The sequence below is a fragment of the Piliocolobus tephrosceles genome, chromosome 20, assembly GCF_002776525.5.
Source record: "Piliocolobus tephrosceles isolate RC106 chromosome 20, ASM277652v3, whole genome shotgun sequence".
NCBI classification, from domain to species: domain Eukaryota; kingdom Metazoa; phylum Chordata; class Mammalia; order Primates; family Cercopithecidae; genus Piliocolobus; species Piliocolobus tephrosceles.
The window spans coordinates 43690656-43712307 of record NC_045453.1 but is presented as its reverse complement, the minus strand read 5'-3'; the positions used below and the strand labels follow the sequence as shown (position 1 = coordinate 43712307).

General features: G+C 43.0%; 1 protein-coding gene across 1 annotated transcript in view; it reads right to left on the bottom strand.

The window, feature by feature from the left end:
* Positions 1-16810: 16810 nt before the first annotated feature.
* The window catches only part of DZANK1 (double zinc ribbon and ankyrin repeat domains 1), an 88984-nt gene continuing 84142 nt past the window's right edge, over positions 16811-21652 (bottom strand). The window contains exons 19-20 of the mRNA XM_023217785.2: positions 17485-17559; positions 16811-17034 (exon numbers count right to left, since the gene is read on the bottom strand). Of these exons, the coding sequence (XP_023073553.1) occupies positions 16869-17034; positions 17485-17559 (241 nt within the window). The 3' untranslated portion in view covers positions 16811-16868. The remainder of the gene's footprint in view (positions 17035-17484; positions 17560-21652) is intronic.

Below are 21652 nucleotides of genomic sequence, written 5' to 3'. Positions count from 1 at the left end.
TTCCTGGCATTTGTGCCCTCATGTGGTTACCTCTCAGCTGAATGGAGTTGACCACAATAGCATGTGGTAGAAAGGATGGTTAATGATTTCCAAGGTAAAGTGATAAAACACAAGTGGCAGCCGGGCGCGGTGGCTCACGCCTGTAATCCCAGCACTTTAGGAGGCCGAGACGGGCGGATCACGAGGTCAGCAAAACGAGACCATCCTGGCGAACACGGTGAAACCTCGTCTCTATTAAAAAAAAATACAAAAAACTAGCCGGGCGAGGTGGCGGACGCCTGTAGGCCCAGCTACTTGGGAGGCTGAGGCAGGAGAACGGCGCAAACCTGGGAGGCGGAGCTTGCAGTGAGCTGAGATCGCGCCACTGCACTCCAGCCTGGGCGACAGAGCGAGACTCCGTCTCAAAAAAAGAAAAAAAAAAAAACACAAGTGGCTTCTGTCTTGCTGTCTCTAGGATGGCTCACTTGAGGGGAAGCAGGCCGTCATGTTGTGAGGCCACTCAAGCAGCCCATGCAGAGGTCAACATTGGGAGGGACTGAGCCCTCCTGACAGTAACCAGCACGGTGTGAGCAAGTCCTCTTGGAAACATATCCTCTGGCCTTGGCCAAGCATTCAGATGACCAAAGCCCTGGCCAACATCTGGACTGAAACTTATGAAAGACTCCAGGACGGGCGCGGTGGCTCAAGCCTGTAATCCCAGCACTCTGGGAGGTCGAGACGGGCGGATCACGAGGTCAGGAGTTCGAGACCATCCTGGCTAACACGGTGAAACCCCGTCTCTACTAAAAAATACAAAAAAACTAGCCGGGCGACGTGGCGGATGCCTGTAGTCCCAGCTGCTCGGGAGGCTGAGGCAGGAGAATGGAGTGAACCCGGGAGGCAGAGCTTGCAGTGAGCTGAGATCCAGCCACTGCACTCCAGCCTGGGCGACAGAGCAAGACTCCGTCTCAAAAAAAAAAAAAAAAAGACTCCAAACCAGAACAACTCAATTCAGCAGCTTCTGAATTTCTAATCCACAGACAGTGAGATAATAGTTTTTTATAATTTATGCAACGAACTTTTAGAGTAATTTGTTAGGCAGCAATAAATACCTAATATACTAAATATATACTGACCTTCTATTGTTTGCCAGGCCTGGGTCTAGATAGAGAAAGAACAGAGATGGCAACTTCCCTGCTGGTATAGCATCTCTGAAGTGGAGTGTCATTGGGTGAGCTGTGGAGGCTCTGGTGAAAATGTCAGCTGGAGCAGTGAGAGAAGAGTCTAGATGTTCTGAGTGTATAGGGCTGCTGGGGTAAGACGGTGGCATCAAACCAGCTCAGACCAACCCCCTCCCCACTAAATCTAATACAATTTTATTCTTTAAAACAATCCAATCTATTGAAATGTTAGAGTAGGAGGTGTTCAGAGGCAAACAGACATTTCTAGAAATTATGTGTCTCATACTCCATGAGGCTAACACCTCACCTCCCTCATCATAGCAGCCTAGGGGAAGAATGTGAAAGGTCAAATTCTAAAAATCTCTAATATTTTCCCAAATGTGAAGGGAAAACAACTGAGGGAGGGGATACACTTGCCAAAACAAAATATTTGAATGTCCCTGTAATGGTGACTCCTCCTTAACAACTACATACTGGCAAAGCAAACCAAAGCTGGACAGTAGTTAAAGCGGTAAAAACAGATTTTGTTCAGGACTGCAACAGGGGAAGAGAGATCGCACTACAGAACTGGGCTCAATTCTGAACACAGTGAGGATACGCGCGAAAAAGCCAGGAGCAGGGTGGTGGTCAGTGGATGGGAAATTACTAAGAAGACATCAGAGGAAAGGGGCCTCCTGGTTAAACAGTTTCAACAGGATTCTTGCTGAAGGCAGGCCAGGATAATCACATATTACCTGGGGGATGCTGGAGGATGAGGAATTTGACTGGATATTAAGAGTGATCAGGTATGAGGGGTGGAGAATATCTCTCTAAACTGACTTAGCAAGATTCTCACTGAAACTCAGCAATGCAGGCCCAAGAAGGACGAAAGCCAAGGTTGAGACCTAGAGGGCTTAGATGAGCCTAACTGAAGTTTAGTCAAGGAGAGAGTCTTTGTCATTACTCAGAAAAGGAAAGAATAAGTGCCCAGATTTAATCAGTTTCTTTTTTCATGCTTTGAGACAAAGGGAAAGAAAATTTGAGGATGGAACTAGCAAGAAGAAATAATTAAAGCACCACAACCGCTGGCAGTGGGATTGTGGATCAAGCTTGAGTGTGGATCAAGCTTGGTTTATATAAAATTAAGTTTGAGATGAAGGGGAGAAAAAGGAGGCTGAGGATGGAGAGGAAAAAAATTGCTAGTATTGTTTGCATCAGTAGTAAAACTTCTGAGGCTCTCACTACATTGGGAAGGATTAATTTAAAAACTGAGCCATTTATCACCACCCATCAAATCAGGGGCCTGGGAACTGACACTCATAAAAATTAAAATAAATAAATATTGAATTCATGTCTGCTAAACTTTTTTTACTCAAGGTAATTAATGAATAAACTAATAACTCTCTACTTCTGAGTAATTTCCTTGGTTCAATTTCATTTAGTTCTGCTCTGATCTTTGTTATTTTGTTTCTTCTGCTAGCTTTGGGATTGCTTTGTTCTTGCTTTTTTAGTTCCTTGAGATGTGACACTAGGGTTGTTAATTCTTTTTTTTTTTTTTCTGAGACAGGGCCTTGCTATGTTGCCCAGGCTCAAACTCCTGGGCTCAAGCAATCCTCCTGCCTTGACCTCCCAAACTGCTGGGATTACAGAGTGAACTATTTTTTTGAAGTAGGCATTTAATGCTATAAATTTTCCTCTTAGCACTGCTTTTGCTGTATTCCAGAGGTTTTACTATGTTGTGTCTCCATTTTCATTTGTTTCAAAACATTTTAAAATGTCCATCTTAATTTGATTATTAATTCAAAGATCATTTAGAAGTGTGTTGTTTAATTTTCATGTATTTGTGTAGTTTCACAAGCTCCTCTTGGTATTGATTTCCAGTTTTATTACCATGATCAAGTGAATTTTATTCCAGGAAGCAGTGGTGGTTCAAGATACACAAATCAACAAATGTGATTCATCACATAAATAGAAGTAAAAGCAAAAACCATACAGTCATCTCAATAGATGCAGAAAAAGCATTTGACAAAATTCAGCATCCTATCAAGATAAAAACCCTCAATGAATTAGGTATGTTCTAGGCATAGAAGGAACATGCCTCAAAATAATAAAGGCCATATATGGCAGTCCCACAGCCAACATCATACTGAATGGGAAAAGTCTAAAGCATTCCCCCTAAGCACAGGAACAAGACAGGAATGCCCATTTTCATCACTCCTGTTCAACATAGTACTGATAGTCCTAGCCAGAGCCATCAGACAAGAGAAAAAAATAAAAGGCATCCAAATTGGAAAAGAGGAGGTCAAATTATCTCTGTTCACTGATGATATAATTTTATACCTAGAAAACCCTAAAAATTCCCCCCACAAAGCCTCTTGGATTTTATAAATGTATTCAGGGAAGTTTCAGGATACAAAATCAAATATAAAAATCAGTAGTATTTCTACACACCACTAATACGTTGAGAATCAAATCAAGAAGTCAATCCCATTTACAATAGCTACAAGATATGTAGAAATATATTTAACCAAGGAGGTGAAAGATCTCTACAAGGAAAATTACAAAATACTGATGAAATAAATTGTAGATGACACAAACAAATGGAAAAACATCCTATACTCATGGATCAGAAGAATTAATATTGTTAAAATGACCATACTACCCAAAGAAATCTATAGATTAAATGCAATCCCTATCAAAATGCCAATGTCGTTTTTCACAAACATAGAAAAACAATTCATATGGAACCAAAAATGAGCCTGAATAGCCAAAGCAAACCTAAGCAAAAAGAACAAAGCTAGAGGCATCACATTACCTGAGTTATACTACAAGGCTATACTAACCAAAACGGCATGGTCTGGTATAAAAATAGACACATAGATCAATGGAATAGAATAGGAGCCCAGAAATAAAGCCACATATCTAAAGCCAACTGATCTTTGATAAAGTTGACACAAACATACACAGCAAGGAAAGACACCCTTTTCAATAAATGGGGCTGGGGAAACTGGATTGTCACATGCAGAAGAATGAAACTGGACTCCCTAATACCCACCATATACAAAAATAAATTCAAGCCTATATAGTCCCAGCTAATAAGGAGTCTGAGGCAGGAGGTTGAGACGGCAGTGAGTCATGATCCTGCCACTGTACTCCAGCCTGAGTGACAGAGAAAGACCCTGCCTCAAAAATAAAAAAATAAAACTCAAGATGGATTAAAGACTTAAATATAAGAGCAGAAACTAAAAAAATTATAAGAATTCCTAGAGAAAACATTTCTGGTCGAGGCAAAGAATTCCTGACTAAGACGTCAAAAGCACAGGAAACAAAAACAAAAATTGACAAACGAAACTTAATTAAACTAAGAAGCTTTTGCACAGCAAAAGAAATAATCAACAGAGTGAACAAACCACCTGCAGAACAGGAGAAAATATTTGCAAACTATACGTCCAATAGGGTAGTAATATCCAGAAGTTACAAGAGGTTCAAACAACTCAACAAAAACCTCACAACTCTATTAAAAAGTGGGAAAAGAATATGAATAGATATTTTTCAAAAGAAGACATCCAAATAGCCAAAAAGCATATGGACAAATGCTCAACATCACTAATCATCAAATTAAAACCATAATGAGATATCACCTTACACCAGTTAGAATGGCTGTTGGTTAAAGTCAAACAATAACCAATGTTGGCAAGGATGCAGAGAAAAAGGAACACTTAGACATTGTTGGTGGGAACATAAATTAGTACAACCTCTATGGAAAATAGTATGGAGATTTCTCAAATAACTAAAAATAGAGCTATCACTTGATCCTGCGATCACACTACTGGGTATCTACCCGAAAGAAAATAAATCATTGTATCAAAAAGACACCAGCACTTGTATGCTTATCATAGCACTATTCACAATTGCAAAGATACGGAATCAATCTAAGTGTTCATCAATGGATAACTGGATAAGGAAAATACACACACACACACACACACACACACACACACACACACACAATGGAATAGTCTTCAGCCGTAAAAAAGAATGAAATCATGATTTTCTCAACAACATGGATGGAACTGGAGGTCATTAGCTTAAGTGAAACAACTCAGACACAGAAAGTCAAATACCTCATGTTCTCACTTCTAAGTGGACACTAAATAATGTGTACATGTGGACATAGAGAGTGGAATAATAGACACCGGAGACTTGGAAGAGTGGGAGGATGGGAGAGGAATGAGGGATGAAAACTTACTTAGTGGGTATAATGTACATATCTGGGTGATGGTTACACTAAAAGTCCAGACTTCCTTGCTCCATGATATAAACATGTAACAAAACTGATTGTATCCCTTAAATTTACACACAAAAAATAATAATTTCTTTAAGCAAGGCCCAGAAAGACAAATACTGCATGATCTCACTTATACGTAGAATCTTAAAAAGTTGAACTCACCGGGCATGGTGGCACACACCTGTAATCCCAGCTACTCGGGAGGCTGAGACAGGAGAATCGCTTGAACCCAGGTGGCAGAGGTTGCAGTGAGCCAAGATTGTGCCATTGCACTCCAGCCTGGGCAACAAGAGCAAAACTCCGTCTCAAAAAAAGAAGAAAAGAAAAGAAAGTTAAACTCATAGAAGAATAAAGTAAAATGGTAGTTACCAGGGTGTGAGGTTGCAGAGGTGGATGGGGAAAAGGGAGACGTTGGTCCAAGATTACAGAGTTTCAGGTAGATAAGAGGAATAGGTTCTGGTGATTTATTGCACAGATGGCAACTATAGTTAATAGTCACGTATTGTATATTTCAAAATTGCTAGAGGAATGGACTTTAGATGTTCCTACCACAACAAAATCATAGGTACTTGAGGCCAGGTGCAGTGGCTCACGCCTGTAATCCCAGCACTTTGGGAGGCCTAGGTGGGTGGATCACCTGATGTTAGGAATTCAAGACCAGCCTGGCCAACATGGTAAAACCCCATCTCTACTAAAAATACAAAAATCAGCTTGCTGTTTGCTGAGATGGCACAACTGCACGCCAGCCTGGGCAACAAAGCAAGACTCCGTCTCAAAAACAAACAAAGCGATAGGTACTTGAGATGATATATGTTAATCAACCTGATTTGATCATTCCACAATGTATACATTACATTGTGTCCCATAAATATGCACAACTATTATTTGTCTATTAAAAATAAAACAAAACGTAAAGTAACTTCCCACCTTGGGAGGGGGCCTATTGGGGAGTTAGTCTGATAGTGATACTGAGATGAATTTTTTTTTTTTTTTGAGACAGAATCTCGCTCTGTCACCCAGGCTGGAGTGCAGTGGCGCGATCTCAGCTCACTTCAAGCTCCGCCTCCCAGGTTCACGCCATTCTCCTGCCTCAGCCTCCCGAGTAGCTGGGACTACAGGCGCCCACCACCACGCCCGGCTAATATTTTTTTCGTATTTTTAGTAGAGACGGGATTTCACCGTGTTAGCCAGAATGGTCTCAATCTCCTGACCTTGTGATCCGCCTGCCTCAGCCTCCCCAAGTGCTGGGATTACAGGTGTGAGCCACCATACCTGGCCACGGAGATGAATTTTAGATCACTCTGGTCCTCCTCACAGGACATATTTTGGGTAGAAATGTCATGTTTTGGAAGGAATTCAGCTTTGCCTGAGAGAATAATAAAATTTTTACCACCTAGATTCTTGTGGCACTTGCAGGGGTGAGGGACTTACAACACTCCAGCTCCACTTCCAAGCATATCAAAAGTAGTGGCCACATGAGAGGTTAAAACTCAAATTCTGGTTGGGCATGGTGGCTCACACCTGTAATCCCAGCACTTTAGGAGGCTGAGGCAGGCGTATCACCTGAGGTCAGGAGTTCAAGACCAGCCTGGCCAACATGGAGAAACTCCATCTCTACTAAAAATACAAAAATTAGTCAGGTGTGGTGGTGCACACCTGTAATCCCAGCTACTCAGGAGGCTGAGGCAGGAGAATCACTTGAACCTGGGAGGCAGAGGTTGCAGTGAACCAAGAGCATGCCATTGCACTCCAGCCTGGGCAACAAGAGTAAAACTCCTTTTCCAAAAACAAAAAAATCAAATTCTAATCATGCAATGAAAGGAAGATAATGAGAAGTATATGAACCAAAAACCTATGCATTGGGCAAAAGTTACATGCAGAAAAAATGTTATAGCCTCATAGAAATCAGGGAAAAATATATATATATGTGCACAGTACTAATTTTATTCAAGTGGTAATAGAAAAAGGAATAAATTAACAAGCAGTAGTATTGTAATAGAAACTGTGATGGTATTTTGATGTGCCTACTTGAGTAGGCTACAGTCCCTAGTTATTTCATCAAACACTTTTCTGGTGTTGCTTTGAAGGGATTTTGTAAGTGTAATTATGGTTCATAATCAGCTGACTTTAAGTAAGTCATATTATCCTAAGTAATCTGGGTGGGCCTGATTCAGTCAGTTGAAAGGCCTTAAATGCAGAACTGAAACTTCCCTGAAGAAATGTCACACATGAGTAGCAGCTTCAGCCTGTGCCTACGGTGTTCCAGCCTGCACCTAGGAATAAATCTGTTGCTATATATCTGTTAAACTAAAAATATGGGAGGATTGAGCTCCTGCTCAACAGACCAGACCAAACCAAAATGGAGCGACTCATGCTAAGTGTCACATAATCAAATGGAAACTTTAAGGAAGCAGATACATCCCCAAACCAACCAGGTTTTCCTGAAAAAAAGACTCACACCAACCCATCAGAAAAAGCTCAGCCTACCTCAGTCAGTGTAATCAGGAGGTACCTTGTGCTTTAACTTACAAGTAACCTAATGTTAACCAAGCAGCGCTTTTTCTATTGCTCTGTTTCCTTGTTCCCGCCTCATAAAACCCACTGGCCATTCCCCTGTGGATTCTGCCATTGCCCCAGTGGGAGAGATTTATGAATCATGAATAAAAGGCCATTGGATGTGTAACTAAATTTGTTGCAGTTTTGTCTCTTGACATCTCCCAGCAGTCCTATATCTCTGGTTGAACCCTGACTGACACAGAGGCCAAACATGCCTAAAAATCATTAAGCTTTGAGTTACAATGAAAACCTCCTATGAAATCTGCACAAAATGTTTAACTTCCTGTTTTTAAAGCACTCCAGAATATTGGAAAAACTTAAACATTCTAACATCGTGAGTCTGGCATTACTCTAGTTCCACAAAATATCAAAAATATAAGTATACATCAATTTTATTTAAAAAGACATAATAACCTTCAATGGATTGTTACCAAATAAATTTTAGCAGCAGAATTCAGTAAGAATATTTTGTACCAAGGCCGGGCGCGGTGGCTCAAGCCTGTAATCCCAGCACTTTGGGAGGCCGAGATGGGTGGATTACGAGGTCAGGAGATCAAGACCATCCTGGCTAACACCGTGAAACCCCGTCTCTACTAAAAAAATACAAAAAAACTAGCCGGGCGAGGTGGTGGGCGCCTGTAGTCCCAGTTACTCGGGAGGCTGAGGCAGGAGAATGGCGTAAACGCGGGAGGCGGAGCTTGCAGTGAGCCGAGATCCGGCCACTGCACTCCAGCCTGGGCGGCAGAGCGAGACTCCGTCTCAAAAAAAAAAAAAAAAAAAAAAAAAGAAATCAGGAACAGGCAAAAAATAATAAATAAATAAACTAACGGCAATGACGTGTGTTTGATCTGCGAAATTGGGGCGGTGTGGAGAAAGGCATACTTTGGTGGGACTGTCAACTCTTATGAGGGAAATTTTGGCAATATCTTTCAATACTCCAAATATGCAGTCTTAAACCCAGTGATTTTACTTTCTTCTGTCTTCACAAAATATTGTCTTCACAAAATATTGACACATGTTGATTAGCTCTGTTAATCTGTTAAAACAATAATGGTGTATGTCTATGTTTTATATTTAGAAAAGGAACACTTAAAAAGAATTAAGTCAATTCTCAAATAACGGAAAGGTCCCCAAGATGTATAAATGAATAAAATCAATTACAGAATAATTACATTGTATTCAAACTTCAAGAAAACTATATATTTTATATGGGGTTAAATTGCAGAGAAAGAAAAAGGTTTCCAAAGGCTGCACATATGCTGTTTTTTATTTTTATTTTTATTTTAGAGACGGGGTTTTGACATGTTACCCAGGCTGGTCTTGAACTCCTGGGCTCATGCAATCTGCCCGCCTCAGCCTCCCAAAGTTCTAGGATTACAGGTGTGAGCCACCACGCCCGGCCTGCACATCTGCTAATGATAGTTACTGCTGGGGATTGTGAGAGCCACAGAAATGGGACTTCCCTTTTTTGTACAATATTCAAAATGTTATTTTTAATTTTCACTATAAAATTTTATTCCAGTTTTATGCATAAAATAAAGATTTTAAAATAACTAGTATTAGTCAGGTGCAGTAGCTCACACCTGTAATCCCAGCACTTTGGGAGGCCAAGGTAGGTGGATTACGAGGTCAGAAGATCAAGATCATCCTGGCTAACACGGTGAAACCCCGTCTCTACTAAAAGTACAAAAAATTAGCTGGGCATGGTGGCAGGCACCTATAGTCCCAGCTATTCAGGAGGCTGAGGCAGGAGGAAAATGTTGTGAACCCGCGAGGCGGAGCTTGCAGTGAGCCGAGATAGCACCACTGCACTCCAGCCTGGGTGTCACAGTGAGACTCCGTCTCAAAAAAAACCACACACACACAAAAAAACTAGTATCATATTTATGATTACAATGTTCTATTAAAGCTAGGAGATTTATATCCTTACTAACAAAAATACAACAAGTAAAATTTATGTAGTCCAGGTAAACAGAAAATGTCACTACTTCATTAAAAGAGTAGGGTTCATTGAAGGTGAAAGGGAAATTTTGAGTCAATTAATTTAAGTAAATAATACCATGCATTTCCATCACTTCCAAAGAGAGAAAGAAAGGCCAAGAGACCATGTGGACAGGAAAGTAGAGCCTGGGGGAAGGAAAGGGATTATACATGGAGGGAGTTTTGGGGGTTGGGTAAGGATTTGGGGGAAATGGTCGGAAAAGCAGTTGAGGGAGAGGGGATGAAGCAGGAGATGCGGGAAGGAGAGGGAAGAGGTGAGCGATGGAACTGTGTTTTTGTTGGCAATTCAAGTAAGAACCAAGACATCTCAGGAGCGTTCCCAAGGAATGTCCAAATGCTCTGCCTTCCAGAAGCAGGTGCTGATCTATTTCGGGAACTCTGTGGACATACTTAGCAGTCTAAATCTAGACTCCGGGTTGAATTCCCAGCACTCAGTTCACCCAGCAGCAGCAGGACCAGAAGCAGCAGCAAGGAGAGGCAGAAGCAGCAGCCACCTCTCTCCTCTCCATCGCAGAAGCGGCTCCCAGGTGCCTCTGTCGGCCCAGGCTCCTCTTCCTTCCATTCAGAAAAACACACGGCAGTCAATTGCATCCGCGTGTGCATCTGAGAAGGTAAACACACTTCATTTCTTGTTCATTGAGGGACAAGGTATATGTCGCCTTTTGGCTCTCTTTTTGGGATCTACAATGAAAAAGGAGGGGAGAGCAGAGAATGGGTCACTTTACCTTGTCTGTTCTATGTTCCCCCAAGGCCCTACCCTTAGAAAACCACAAAGGGAGGCTAGGTTTGCAATTACTTGAAGAGCGGGAAGGTGGATGAGAATCCAAGAGATGCTCTTTATTTTCTATTTCTCCAGGAAAAAGCAAAAACCTGGCTCCGAAGCAGTCAGAAATTGAAGCTGGAAAAGAAGCAAGTGATGTGCGTTCTTGATGTCCTCTGAAGAGATGTCTTGGAGACAACAGAAATAAATGACCCTGTAAATTTTGTTTATCCTACTGGGCACCTTGACCAGAGCACCTGGAGTTGTGGCCTAGCACAGGTGATGGGGAGGAACTCTTCCTGGATTAGACATGGAAAACCCACCAACCACAAAGATGCAAGCTTCAGATGAGTGTATCTGTGCTGCTAGTATCCTAGCGGGATGGGAATCAGAATGCAGTGACCTCTATGTGTGTTATTACACAGGTAGAAGCTTCTAGAACTGTGCTGTAGCCAACCACCATGTGCAGGTAGGGGGCATTTAAAATGTGGTGAATTGAATTAAGATGTGCTGTAAGGGTAAAATGCACACTCGATTTCAATGACTTGGTGTGAAAAAATAGCATGAAATATATAGACTATCGTATTAACAATTTAGATGAATCATAAATTGAAATAATATTTATTCTAGTAAAATATTTTTAAAATTTTTATTTTTGGTTCAGAGTTTGTTATATAGGTAAACTCATATCACGGGGGTTTATTGTGCAGACTATTTTGTTACCCAGGTACTAAGCCTAGTACCCAATCGTTATTTTTTCTGATCCTCTCCCTCCTCCCAGCCTCTACCTTCTGAGAGGCCCCAGTGGGTATCGTCCCTCTTTTTTTTTTTTTTTAGACAGAGTCTCGCTTTGTCACCCAGGCTGGAGTGCAGTGGCACGATCTCGGCTCACTGCAAGCTCTGCTTCCCGGGTTCACGCCATTCTCCTGCCTCAGCCTCCCGAATAGCTGAGACTACAAGTGCCCACCACCACGCTTAGCTAATTTTCTGTATTTTTTAGTAGAGACGGGGTTTCACCATGTTAGCAGGATGGTCTCGATCTCCTGACCTTGTGATCCGCCCGCCTCGGCCTCCCAAAGTGCTGGGATTACAGGCGTGAGCCACTGCGCCCAGCTGGTGTTGTCCCTCTTTTTGTGTCTATTTGTTCTCATCATTTAGCTTCCCACCATTTTTGTTTGTTTGTTTGTTTGTTTGTTTGTTTGTTTGTTTGTTTGTTTTTGGGACATGGAGTTTCACTCTGGTTACCCAAGCTGGAGTGCAATGGCAAGATCTCGACTCACTGCAACTTCTGCCTCCTGGGTTCAAGCAATTCTGCCTCAGCCTCTCAAGTAGCTGGGACTACAGTCGCCCACCACCAGGCCCAGCTAATTTTTGTATTTTTAGTAGAAATAAAGTTTCACTATGTTGGCCAGGTTAGTCTCCAACTCCTGACCTCAGGTGATCTGCCTACCTCAGCCTCCCAAAGTGCTGGGATTACAGGCGTGAACCGCTGTGCCCGGCCAGCTCCCATGTATAAGTGAGAACATGTGATACTTGGTTTTCTGTACCTGTGTTAGTTTGCTAAGGATAATGGCCTCTAGCTCCATCCATGTTCCCACAACAGACATGTTCTCGTTCTTTCTTATGGCTGCATAGTGTATATGTACCATAGTGTATATGTACCACACTTTCTTTATCCAATCTGTCATTGATGGGCATTTAGGTTGATTCCATGTCTTTGCTATTGTGAATAGTGCTGCAATGAACATACACATGCACGGGTCTTTATGGTAGAATGATTTATTTTCCTTTGGGTGTATACCCAATAATGAGATTGCTGGATTGAATGGTGCTTCTATTTTTAGCTCTTTGAGGAATCACCACACTGTTTTCCACAATGGTTAAACTAATTTACACTCCCACCAAAAGTGTATAAGTATTCACTTATACACTTTTTTCCACAACCTCGCCAGCATGTTATTTTTTGACTTTTTAAAAATAGCCATTCTGATTGGTGTTAGATGGTATCTCATTGTGATTTTGATTTGCATTTCTCTAATTATCAGTGATACTGAGCTTTTTTTTTTTTTATGTTTTCTGGCCACATGTATGTCTTCTTTTGCAATGTATCCCAGTACAATTAATTTTGCTTGTTTCTCTGTACTTTCAGAAGTATGGCTACTAGAAAATTTATGATTGTGTATGTGGCTCAGATTGTATTTCTATTAAAGACAGTGCTGTCTGGACTCTAGAAGATATTCTGATTCAAGAGGATGTAAAGAAATTCTCTAAGTCAATAAGAAAAATAGAAGAAACCCAAATGGGCAATAAGTGCATGGGAACTCACCTCGGTGGAAAGGAGGGAATGGAAAGCCAGCCCACCGAAGCCCACTGGCAACATAGGACAAGCCTGCAAAGCAGAGAAAGCCCCTCCAGGAAGAGCAGCCAGGCCTTGGGAGGACATGGCCTCAGGACCAGATCCAGGAGGACACAGTCACTAACCCCCGGCTCATCTGGCAGGTGTGGGCAGCAGCCAGGCCCGTGGCTTCACCAGCTCCCCCTGATCTCTGCCTTCAGCTGTCCTGCAACCTGGGTCGGGCACCTATGCAGCTTTATGGCAGGCAGAGATGTACCACCCACATCCCCCTTCCAGGTAGGGCTTGCTGCCCTGGCTCTAGTGAGCGTGGCAGCAGATGGCCTCCAGCTATCAGCAACTTCAGAGAGCTGCCTTGCCTGAGGTCCCGTCCCTTCTGGGGAAGCTCCCTTCTGCCAGAGGGGCTACAAAAGCACAGTGGACACCATGATGGGCAAATTTGACTCATGGGAGCACCACTGGTGGCTGAGGCACTGTTGGGCCACATAGCAGTTGACTTTGCCCTCTCCACCTTCTTTTCACACGAGTTGATCCCAATAAACATCCATCCTCTTCCACCCCAAACTGTCTTGGCATCTGCTTCTGGAGAGCCCAGCCTGGGGCAAGTTTCATGGGAAAGGGCACGTCTCCTGCAAGTTGCCTGTGACCAGGAAGATGGAGGAGGGAGATGTGTCCCCATGGGTTCCAGTTTGTCCTCGCTCGTCCCCTTCACGCTCACCTGTGCTTCCTGAATGTAACCGAGGTACAGCAACTTCAGGCCCACCATCAAACTTACCAGCTCAAGCACTGCAGAGGGTCTAACTCCTTTAATAAATCCCTCGTTCCAGGCTGGGGATGGTGGCTCACGCCTGTAATCCCAGCACTTTGGGAGGCTGAGGTGGGAGGATCACCTGAGCCCAGGAGCTCGAGATCAGCCTGTAGACAACACAGGGAGACCCTGTCTCTACCAAAAAAAAAAAAAAAAAAAATTAATAAAATAAATTAGCTGAGGGCAGTGGTGTGTGTCTGTAATCCCAGATACTCCAGAGGCTGAGGCGAGAGTATCGCGTGAGCCCAGGAGTTTGATGCTGCAGTGAGCTATGATCGCACCATTACATTCCAGCCTGGGCGACACAGAGATACCCTCTCTCTAAAAAATAAAAAATTTTAAAAATCTCATTCCGTTTCACTTAAAGTGGCTCTGCTCTCTCAATAAGCCCTGTCATTGGGAAAAGAAAAAGAAAGCTTTAGGAAGGACAAAAAAACCACGATTTTTGACATCAGAAATGTTCTGCCTTAAAATGTGTTTAATTTTCCTGAAAACATATACTTTAATACCAATATAACATTTTATGTGACCCTGTAGGATTTCATCAGAAACTGTTAAATATTAGGCTACCTTTTCAGTTTTTAGTCCTATTTTAACTGAGGTTTGATTCTGATAGAGTGAAATTCAAGGGTGCTGAGTGTAGGCTGTGAGCTTTAGAGAAAGGGAAGGACCCTAGCATGAGACGTCAGATGCGTGCTTTACCGATTCCTGAGTCTAGCCAGCTGGCACTGGAAGGGCCTCTTGGTTTCAGAAGGTAGGATCCTCCAAGAGGGAGTGTGGAAAACCCAAGAGGTGTTAAAAAGCATTGTTCCTGGCCGGGCGCGGTGGCTCAAGCCTGTAATCCCAGCACTTTGGGAGGCCGAGATGGGATGATCACGAGGTCAGGAGATCGAGACCATCCTGGCTAACACAGTGAAACCCCGTCTCTACTAAAAAATACAAAAAACTAGCCGGGCGAGGTGGCGGGCGCCTGTAGTCCTAGTTACTCGGGAGGCTGAGGCAGGAGAATGGCCTAAACCTGGGAGGCGGAGCTTGTAGTGAGCTGAGATCCCGCCACTGCACTCCAGCCTGGGCCACAGAGCGAGACTCCATGTCAAAAAAAAAAAAAGCATTGTTCCTGCACTCAGGACACAAAAGTTCCCCCCAAGAACCCCAAGGCGATTGTTTCTAGAACCCACGGGTCCATGAGGCTCTCCCCACTCCCTGAGGTCTGGGAAAAATGGCCTTGAACCCCATTACCCCCCACTCGACTTCTCCCTCTGCACCATCTTTTCGCAAGTGTTGATCCCAATAAACATCCATCCTCTTCTATCCCAAAGGCAGGGCTTGCTGCTTGGTTGTGGCACTTCCACCCCTTCCTTCACACAGGATGTGAGTGGCAGAGGCACCCGGTGCCCTATACCCACCATCCAAGCATGACTGCTGTTGCTTTTCTTCTATCTTCTGAGTATCATGCAGTTTTTCTTGGGGCCAACCCTGAAGAGAACCATAGGGGAAGAAAATTCTGGGAAAGTAGTCCCAGTCAAGTTGACACAGGGCAAACCACCCCCCACCCACAAAGCAGATGATCGCACTCCCCAGTCTCCCTAGACACTGGCCACCACGCAGCAGCCTCCCTTACCCTGGTGGCTGAGGGGCTGAGGGGGCAGGAGCAGTGCCAGTGCCTGCCCAGGGGCCTGTGTTCCCACGACTTTGCACCCTCTGTCCTCCCACAGACAGCCGCCCAGTCTGGGGGAGTAAAGTGCAGGTAGTGATAACAGTAACCACTCCAAGGCCCTTATTGTTCTGAATTAATTATGGTAAATTAATACATATTCTATTTACCTACATTAACACAAACTAGTTAGGGACTTCACAACTGCAGCATTACCACCCAAAGATTAAAATAATGACCTGAAGAAAGGAATGAGTCAAAATTACACATTCCTGCAAAGTGGTTTATTGAGAGCTGATTTGTCAGTCAAAGAACAAACCATAATGATGGAATATTGATGATTTCAACATAAAAAATTTAAATAAGGTCAATCTTTACATACTAATTAGGAGCCACCTACAAGACGTATCGGGCAAAAAGAACAAGATGCAGAACAGTCAGTGTGTGGCTAGTTTGCTCCCATTTGTTTTAGAAGAGGGGAAAGAATATATATGTGCTGCAGACATGTTTATATTCTATGTGTACTTTTATGTACATATGCTTATACCACATGTATGTGCATATCTAACTTTGCACAACCCCTAGAAAGGCAAGTCGACACTGGTGTCTTTGGTGGCTGAGGAGGGAGGTGGTGGCTGTGGGACAGGATGGGAGGGACACATCCCTACATAATACTTCATACCTTTTAGCTTTGAACCATGTGCAATTATTACCTATTGAAAAATAAGTCAAAAACTAAAAATCAAATACACAAAAAAACTGCAGCAATAAACCATTAAAAAACATACATTCAGTTTATCACGGCCCACAGTATACTGGGAGCTGTCCATTTAGTACTGATGGCTTACACTGTCATATGATTTTTTAAAAAAAATCTCCTGAGTTCCTCTCAACCTTAATTTCTAATCTCAAATACACATTTTAAAAAGACATGATTAAAGAATAGCCAGAGCTGCACATATTTTTTTTTTTTTTTTTTTTTTTTTGAGACGGAGTTGTGCTCTTGTTGCCCAGGCTGGAGTGCAATGGCACAATCTTGGCTCACCGCAACCTCCACCTCCCGGATTCAAGTGATTCTCCTGCCTCAGCCTCCCGAGTAACTGGCATTACAGGCATACACCACCACGCCTGACTAATTTTGTACTTTTAGTAGAGACGGGGTTTCTCCATGTTGGTCAGGCTACTCTTGAACTCCTGACCTCAGGTGATCTGCCAGCCTCAGCCTCCCAAAGTGCTGGGATTACAGGCATGAGCCACCATGCCAGCCACTGCACATATTCTTAAATGAAGTCCCGGGGAGGCCTCAGGTCTAACAGTCATCCAGGCTGAGGCTCCTAGTTTGGGCGAGTTGGTCCTCGAGCCCTTGGCCAAACTTGGCAGCAAAGAGTGAGGTGATGAGGTCATCTCCAGTGTTCAGAGCCAGGTCGTACGCTGTCTGGCCTCCTGCATTCTTCTTTCGGATGCTTGCATTGCACCTGCAAAGGAAATGGAGAAATGGAGGTGCACTGAAGGACTTGAGCATGTGCCCCTAAGAGCTTGACTCTTCCCTGCCACGGAGGCCAGTCTGGGCCCCTCCTGGTCCCACCTCCCCAAACCTGTCCTCAAGAGGTCACAGTGACTTCAGTTCTCAGAGGTGGCTCTACCCTGAAACCTTTAAAGAGGCCTGTGATTTCAAAATGTCCAATTGCTAACCCTGGCCATTGGTTCCCATTGCATTAAAGTCCTACAACCAAGTATGTTTAATGGGGGCAACATTTTTATTGTCCTTTGAAAAGCCCTTAGTGCCCAGGGAGCCATGGTGGGATGGTGGTCCCCACGGACAGGGACAGCAGTTCAGGAACCAAGGCCTCTCTTAAAATCATCACAGGCCATTAGGGAGATCCCTGTGGCCCTCAAAAGTATCCATCAGAGGCCAGGGGACATACCCCAGTAAAGTGGCGATGCTCTCTCTTCCTGCAAGGCCAAGCAGAGTAGCTTCGTGAAGAGCTGTATTTCTGAGCCTAATTAGGGGGAAAAAAAATCCTGGATAAATCCTTAGTTAGCATCATTAGGAAACTGGAGAGGATGCACGGGACCCAAGGTCCTGGTTTTTTTCATCCATCTACTTCACTAACCTGGGAAACCTCTTGAGTCTCCTCTCTCTGCCCTTCTCTTGGAGGAATACTGTGATGGAGGGTAAGCTTTGATACTAGACAGTGAAAAGGTTATAAACACATTCATTTTTTAATGCGAGAAACCCACAAGGATATGGTTGGTAGTTGATTTAATAAATGCTAATAAATACCATTGTTCTAAACTGCCTGCAAGAGTTTATGCAACGTATTGGACATAGTCTTAACTTTGGCTTCGACCTCTCGGGCATGATAGTAGCTTCTCAGGGCTGAGGCTCCTATTTTTGTGTAGGGAAAATGACCTTGGCTCCAGCGAGTTGGGCTTACATGACATGAAAATAAACACCAATCTTAGAAGCCAGGGGGCAGGCCTGAGAGGTCAGACACAGCATATTTTGCTGCAATGCCAGGGTTTCTCTTCATATTTCCTGGTCAGGTTTGACCTAGTGAGGGAGGATTGGGCAACTGAAATGGAGGTCAGGGTGGTACCAGGACTCCTGAAAGGCTCCTATGCAGAGGTGGCAGGAGTGAAGGAGGGCAAGAGTCATGACTGAAAGTAGAAATGAGATAGGCATTGAATGTCTGAACTCTCTCTGCCCCTGCTCCTTCCTTTGATGCCAACACCCTCATCCCCCACCCCTGCAGATGTGCCTGCAGCCATGCATTTATCCCTATGAAGAAAAAGGATAGTGGCTTCTTCTCTGAGGAAGACAAAGAGAGCCTCTGGTGAGAATCAGAGGGAAGCCTTTCACTTTCTGGCACCCAGGGGTCCCAGCCTGGGAGTAGCTCCACCTACCCAGAAAGCCTCTTGGTTGACAAAGCCCTTCTCTTATATACAAAGTTACCAGTCATCTAGCCCAAACTCCATTCTCAAATGTGAATGGACAACCAAGGCTCATAGACATCTGAGAAAATCCTGCAGAATCAAAGAGAAAACCAAGATACACAAACACGAGGAATTTAAAACAAGACAAAAATCTAACTGGTATCTGCAGAATGATTCAAGACAATGTTGCACAAAAATATGAAACTATGAGAAAGAAGCAATCAGAACAAAAGTAGCTCCTAGAAAGAATAAATATGATTCTTGAAATAACAGTTATTTAATAGGAAGAATGGACAACAAAGTTAAGAAAATCTCTCGAAAGATGGAAGAGAAAAATATAGATGAAACTACGGAAAAACACAAAAGACAGACAGACAGACAAAGGGAATCAATTCAAGTAGTCCACCATCCAACTAACAGTTCTAGAAAGAGAAGAGAAAAATGGAGGGGAGAAAATGACAAAGAGATAATAGAACAAATTTTTCCTAACCTAAAGAGAGATGAGACTTTTTAAATTGAAAGGCCAACTGGGTGAATCAAAAACAGCACATCTAAAAATACCCTTGTGAAATTTCAGAACATCAAGGATAAATGCTTTCAGAAAGAACAAACGGGTCACAAATGAAGAATTTACCATAGAATGTTCATGGGCTATGCTGTGTGCTAGTGTATTAGTCCATTTTCACGCTGCTGATAAAGACATACCCAAGACTGGGCAGTTCACAAAAGAAAGAGGTTTAATTAGAATTAGTCTGGAAAAGACTGCATTTCCTCCTTATCTTTCATTCTTTCTTCCTCACTGGTGGCATAGAGCATAACTGTCTGTCACTTCACCCCTACGGTTCCTTGGGCCTTTATAAGGCATTTACCATTTGAACTGGGATATGTTCACAGGGTTGCCACATCTCCTCTGTAGACTTACGATCTTCTTTCTTCACAATTCTCTCCAAATTGAGAGCAGAGGGTTCATTCTATGTATTGCATGGGGGGTTTGCTGGTGGTTAGATTTTCTGTGCTGGCTATTTCCTGTGTATCCACAGTTCAGTTTTGGAAAATGCTGAATGGTGACTCTGCCATGGAATTTGTACTTTAAAGAAACTTTGCTTTTAATATACAAACAATTCAAACTATTTACTCAAATCTCAGTATCACGGTAGATTAATGTACATTCTCTCCTTAAATTACCTAATGGAATAAGTGTCCACAGCTGAACCTCTAAGAAGTAGACTGATGCTTGCATCTTCCTCACCTGGCTACTGGGACAGAGCCAGGAGATGGCAGGTTTGGAATCGCCAGTGCAGTGAGGAAGGGCAGCTCTTGTCCAAAAGCAAACAGCATTTCTCTGGGCCTCTCATCTAGTGAGATCTTGAATCTGTGTTTCTGAAATCTGCTAACAAGAGGAATGAGCTTTGGTGGAGGATGTCAATTTCTCCTAGCCATTCCCTTGTGTAGAACATGATTTCATTCTGGTAGGAATAATACAAACATGGAACTAGGAAATGAGGAAAGAGCTTTCTGCCACCTGCCAAGCTACTTAATGGAAGTTATCTGGTGTAGAGACCACTTAGGCTCCACTAGCCAAACATGCTCAGATGGGAGAGAGCATTTTAATTGTTTGCTGAGGAACAACTCTCTGAGCCTCTTTTACAGTAAAACCAGATCTCTGGATGATTTATGCCTAACAGCAATAGGATGGATGGAACTTCGAGGTCATGTTCCTGGGTCTACAGAGGTCCAGCTCCAGGCCCAAACTCTTGAAACTAACAGATATAAACCAGACTTGGCAGAATGTGGCTGTCAGTGGGAAATGCTACTTTCCTCTACTGGCATGCACTGGAAAGGAAGAGATCCCCGTGCTCTATTTAAGAGAGGGCCAACCCTCTAGCTTTCCTCCCCACAACCATGTGAGCTACATACTGCCCACAGTCACCATGATCCTGCAGGGGGGTGACAAAGGCTACTACACACCATTCAGATAGACACGTATAACCGCAGCGTCAGACTTTACAGACATGCGATGAGATCACACGTGGTTAAATGCCAATTTGTAGAATGGTGATGAAGCAAACATGGAAGCTGAGGCACAGCAAAATAAAAAGGCAATCTGTTCAATGCCCAGGGCACTTTGCTCCTTTAGCTGGACTCTTCATAAAGCCAGGACTCATGCAGCTTACACTTCAATTCAAAATGTGCCCAAGTAATTTCTGTATCAACCACAAACATACTTAAATGCTATTTAAAAAGCTTTTCTGAATTATAAAAATATAAAATATGCCTTAACACAAAACAAGGTAGCACCATTTTATTAATAATGACAATAATACAACAGTGTAGGATAAATAAAGAAGTTGACACAGTAAACCCTAAGAAAACTTGAGAAAATAAATTTCAACCATCAAAGCTTTACACCAACACACCAAATATTCTGCTGTAAAATGAAACTAAAAAAAAGGGGTAGAAACTATTAAAATGCAGACATTAGTAAAATGCATTTTTTCTATATGAATTTTTCTATATGAAAAATTTCTATATGAAAAATTTTTCTATATGAAAAATTAACAGGATTATATTTTGAACACTAACACTAGAGACAATTCTGAAACAGAATAACAAGCAAAGCTACTGAAATTTTGGCCTCTGTGGTGGCATGAAGTACACAGCAGAATGTTCCACTGACACGGACCTTGACCTTGCCTTAGTAAGACTTCAGGAGGCAGGAGTGTTAGATGCCTGTGATGTCCCTAGAAGACTTACGTCAACAATGTGGTCGGCAAGATATGAGCAGTTAACATGAAGGACTCATGTTCAAGGAAATTTTCACCTCACATTTTCAAAGTAATTTTCAAGAGAACAATAGAAGCATATGGCTGGAAGAGAAGATTATGGGACAGGAGTGGACCAAGACTAGGACAGTAAGTAACAGGACTTGGTACCTTTCTGTCTTGTGTCACGGGTGGGGAAGCAAGGCAGCAGGAGACCACGTGGTGGCCTCAGATGTGCCAGTCTCCTCCGCAATGTGTGAGATCTGGAGACAACCGTATGACATTTTCTTTCCGCATTAACTTCATGGGGAATGCACTGACGTGTGTCTTCCCTTGGTGTTATCATGACTCATGATGAAAACACTGATTAACACCCCAAGGGCTAGGGATTTAC